At 36.8% G+C, this 4,067-nt stretch overlaps 1 protein-coding gene across 1 annotated transcript in view; it reads left to right on the top strand.

Moving 5' to 3' along the window:
- The first annotated feature begins 987 nt into the window (after positions 1–987).
- The window catches only part of LOC111981164 (protein FAM53C), a 28,076-nt gene continuing 24,996 nt past the window's right edge, over positions 988–4,067 (top strand). Inside the window, exons 1-3 of the mRNA XM_024012328.2 lie at positions 988–1,273; positions 1,445–1,574; positions 2,869–3,109. Of these exons, the coding sequence (XP_023868096.1) occupies positions 3,038–3,109 (72 nt within the window). The 5' untranslated portion in view covers positions 988–1,273; positions 1,445–1,574; positions 2,869–3,037. The remainder of the gene's footprint in view (positions 1,274–1,444; positions 1,575–2,868; positions 3,110–4,067) is intronic.

Here is a 4,067-nt window from a genome sequence, read left to right as displayed (position 1 = left end):
ACCATTCCAGTGTTTTACTTGCTATATTGTATTTATTTTGCCACCATGGCTTTTTTTTTTGCCTTCACCTCCCTTATCTCACCTCACATTGTATATAGACTTGTTTTTCTACTGTATTATTGACTGTATGTTTGTTTTACTCCATGTGTAACTCTGTGTTGTTGTATGTGTCGAACTGCTTTGCTTTATCTTGGCCAGGTCGTAATTGTAAATGAGAACTTGTTCTCAACTTGCCTATCTGGTTAAATAAAKGTGAATAAAAAMATAGTTTACCTAGATGTTTATTTGGACCCAGTATAATTCTAAAAAATTTTTAACTTTATTTTCTTGTCCCAATTACATTTATTTGTTAGGTTTTCTTCATGGCCCAGCCCTCTAACACTCTTCCCTCCCAATTCTGTTTTCTTTCTAAAGAGTAAAGACGTCATATTTGGCTWTGTTGCTTTTGGCCCACTAGCCACTTCACCATGTTCGCCAGTCTGCGACCCAGCTGACTCTCAGCATTAGACAGTAGAGCCTGTCTCATCTCTCCTACCTACCTCACTGTTTTTCTAAAAACAGAATGTTGATGCTATCACTTTGTTTTGTTGGTTTCTTATTTTGTTTTTCTGACTTGTCATTTGTTACAACCGGAGTACTGATGCGAATCGAAATGAATAAAGATTGGACTTTTTCCACACACAATTCTCAGGAGATTTATCCAATGTTAATTTGAAATGTAGGCAATGTCCGCGAAGTTAGCTTTCCTGACTTAATGGGTCTCCGGGATTGGGGGGATAGCGCGGAGGTCTTAACGTTTTGCGCTTTCATTTGGCCCGTCCAACATGCAACGCTAACTGCAGTATTCAAAGCATCCACCAGATAACGGTATATGCGATTTCTTGTACTTGCCTCACCAATACGTCGTACGGTAGGATGATTTCATATATATATATATATATATGTGACATATTCCAGTGTTAAGGCGTGACTTTAAAATGGTTCCAGGGCCTATCAATTTGTCAAGTAAACAATTGATCCGAATATGAGTAGCGAACWACAAGTACCACACTTTATAGCCATCTAATAACCTTACGTCAGTTCAGTCAAAGGTGTGCCATTTTCAACAATTAATGAAATCTTGCGATTTGACATCCTTTAAAAAAATGTTTTTGTCTGCTCTTTTAAAATTATACACTATTGCACGTCAGCTACTTCAATCTTTTGTTTGAATTATCATCGAATGCGCCCACTGCTTGGGCGCCCCCTATTTATACATTCAATTCGCTCACAGGTTTGAACGTTTTAATTTATTTTAAATGGACGACTGAATTGTACGCTGTGCTATTTTGTCTAAGATTGATATGTCTTGTATATTTCAATGGTACGTTGATTATGACGTTAATTTTATGTTCCAGATATTGTAATCAACCAAGGTTCTGGTACATGTTATGCTTTTTAATAGGTCAATAATATCGGAAACACAGATACTAACCTGGCTGCCAGTCGCGTGCTGCACAGGCTCCAAATTGGTTTATCCTTCACGAGCAGCGTTTAACCCTTGTAAGGCCTGATGTCCGGTGGTGTTGGTCGAGGTAAGAACGACATTTTAATCGAGTAGCCGTTACAAAGAAAAGTTATTGATAGCAGTTTTATTTATCTGAAATGTCTCACTGCATTATAAAATGCATGGCCGTGTTTTGCAARCACGCGTCCTAGACATGGCACAGCGGTCCAAGGCTGTAGCAAGAAATGCATGAAATAATAGCTAGCGAGCCTCGACAGCTAGTGATCTAATCGGGTAGGGGGTAATAATTCATTTGTTTATTACAGACTAACAAAYTATGTTTTTGTGTGGATGTGTCCGCAAGTCTGCATAATCGGTTAAAGGGATGTACGCTAAGCTAGCTTCCTTGCTAACCATACAAATTACGATTTGCGTTAGCTAACCGAGCTAGTTAGCATCATATGTCAGTGCGGCTTGCTATTTCTAACGTTAGTCATCTTGACTGAGCTAACTAAGTGAAGGCTTCATATTCTGTAAAGGGGTTTAGACCGACCTTAAAAAATATGATATAATAATTGTGAATGAATAGCTCGCTACCACACATTGCTCATTTGAAAGGTTTGTAATGGACAGCAAGGATACCATCATTTGATATAAACTAGTTATGTAGCCATCATTCTGGCTTTCCAAATGTCCTTATCAAAATGGTAGCTACCAAACATTAGCTAGCTAAGAAGCTTTTTCTCAATCTGTTCCGTTGCAAATATTGTTATTGAGTGAAGAGCATGCCAGTTCATGATCGATCATGACATGCTTGGTACTTTGCCAGATTGGACGTCAGTATGCACCCTTTTCAAATTCACGTAGCCATAATTAAGGTTACTGGTTGAGGTGTTCGTTTTTGRTTACATTTTCTGGTTGTCAGACATGTGCCTCGTGATCTTGAGTAGGTATTCAATAACCCCCCGAGTGGGATCAGGAAGGCCATCTCTGGGAAACAGGCCCCTTGAGTCATCGTACTTGCGTTCCCCAGGCACCTGTCACCATTRTTTCTGCATTCAGAGATGGTGTGTCTGAACACCTCAGTGAGCACGTTTGGTCAGTGGTTGAGCATCTAAAGACGTGTTAAASTTATGTCAGGTCTGGAAAAGACCCCATTTTGACATCTAGGCTTAATTTGTCTACTCTGTAAGATAGAGAAAGTGATGGGTTRCCAAAAGGCAATATGGCAAACTATACAGAACATGAAAATGTGATTACAAATGTCCTAAAACATTAACAGCTTTCCCATTTGAGCGGTATCACCTCTATTTGAAAACCCCTGCCCTGTCATTTCCTTTTGGTAACACTGATCCGTCCTGCTGTCGGACTTTACCCTTCAGGTGAGCTGACTACAGTGATGACCATGTCCCAGTGAGACTGGGCAGGGCAACCTGGCCCAGAGGAGGAGTGGMGGTGCCAGAGAAGCTCTGCCAGTCACAATTAGACGGAAGAACAGATAGAGGGACACACCCCTTCCCCTCAACACTGCCCACCACCTCGCAACCATGCATGGTTTCACTGATCGAGCATCTGCAGAAACATAGTCTGGACGGCAACGCTCACCAAAGGGCCCCCAACGTGGTAAGGTTTTTTATTTAACCTTTATTTAACTAGGCAMGTCTGAAACATAAATAAGAGCACCWGCTGTTCCGGAAGACTGTGTGATCACTCTCCGCAGCCGATGTAAGACCTTTAAACAGGTCAACATTCACAAGGCCGCAGGGCCAAACGGATTACCAGGACGTGTACTGAGAGCATGCGCTGTCCAACTGGCARGTGTCTTCACTGACATTTTCAACCTCTCCCTGTCTGAGTCTGTAATACCAACATGTTTTAAGCAGGCCACCGTAGTCCCTGTGCCCAAGAACACTAAGTTAACCTGCCTAAATGACCACTGACCCGTAGCACTCACGTCTGTAGCCATGAAGTGCTTTGAAAGGCTGGTCATGGCTCATATCAACACCTTTTGTACCAATCGTTATCGGTATTTTTGGACACCGGTTGTGGCCAAATCTTATTTTTATTTTATTTTATTTATTTTACACCTTTATTTAACTAGGCAATGTTCAGTTAAGGACACATTCTTCTTTTTTTTTTTTTTTTTTTTTTTTTTTTTTTTTTTTTTTTTTTTTTTTTTTTTTTTTTTTTTTTTCGTTTTTTTTTTTTTTTTATTTTATTTTTTTTTTTTTTTTTTTATTTTTTTTTTTTTTTTTTTTTTTTTTTTGTTTTTTTTTTTTTTTTTTCAGTTTTTTTTGTTTTTTTTTTTTTTTGATTTTTCTTTTTGTTTTTTTTTTTTTTTTTTTTTTTTTTTTTTTTTCTTTTTTTTTTTTTTTATTTGTTTTTTTTATTTCTTTTTTTTTTAATTTTTTTTTTTTTTTTCTTTTTGTTTTTTTTTTTTTTTTTTATTTATTTTGTTTTTTTTATTATTTTTTTTTTTTTTTTTTTTTTTTTTTTTTTTTTTTTTTTTGTTTTTTTTTTTTTTTTTTTTTTTTTTTTTTTTTTTTTTTTTTTTTTTTTTTTTTTTTTTTTTTTTTTATTT

The sequence above is a fragment of the Salvelinus sp. IW2-2015 genome, linkage group LG20, assembly GCF_002910315.2.
Source record: "Salvelinus sp. IW2-2015 linkage group LG20, ASM291031v2, whole genome shotgun sequence".
Classification (NCBI taxonomy): Eukaryota; Metazoa; Chordata; class Actinopteri; order Salmoniformes; family Salmonidae; genus Salvelinus; species Salvelinus sp. IW2-2015.
The sequence above is the reverse complement of the archived record's forward strand: the minus strand, read 5'-3'. Positions and strand labels throughout refer to the sequence as shown.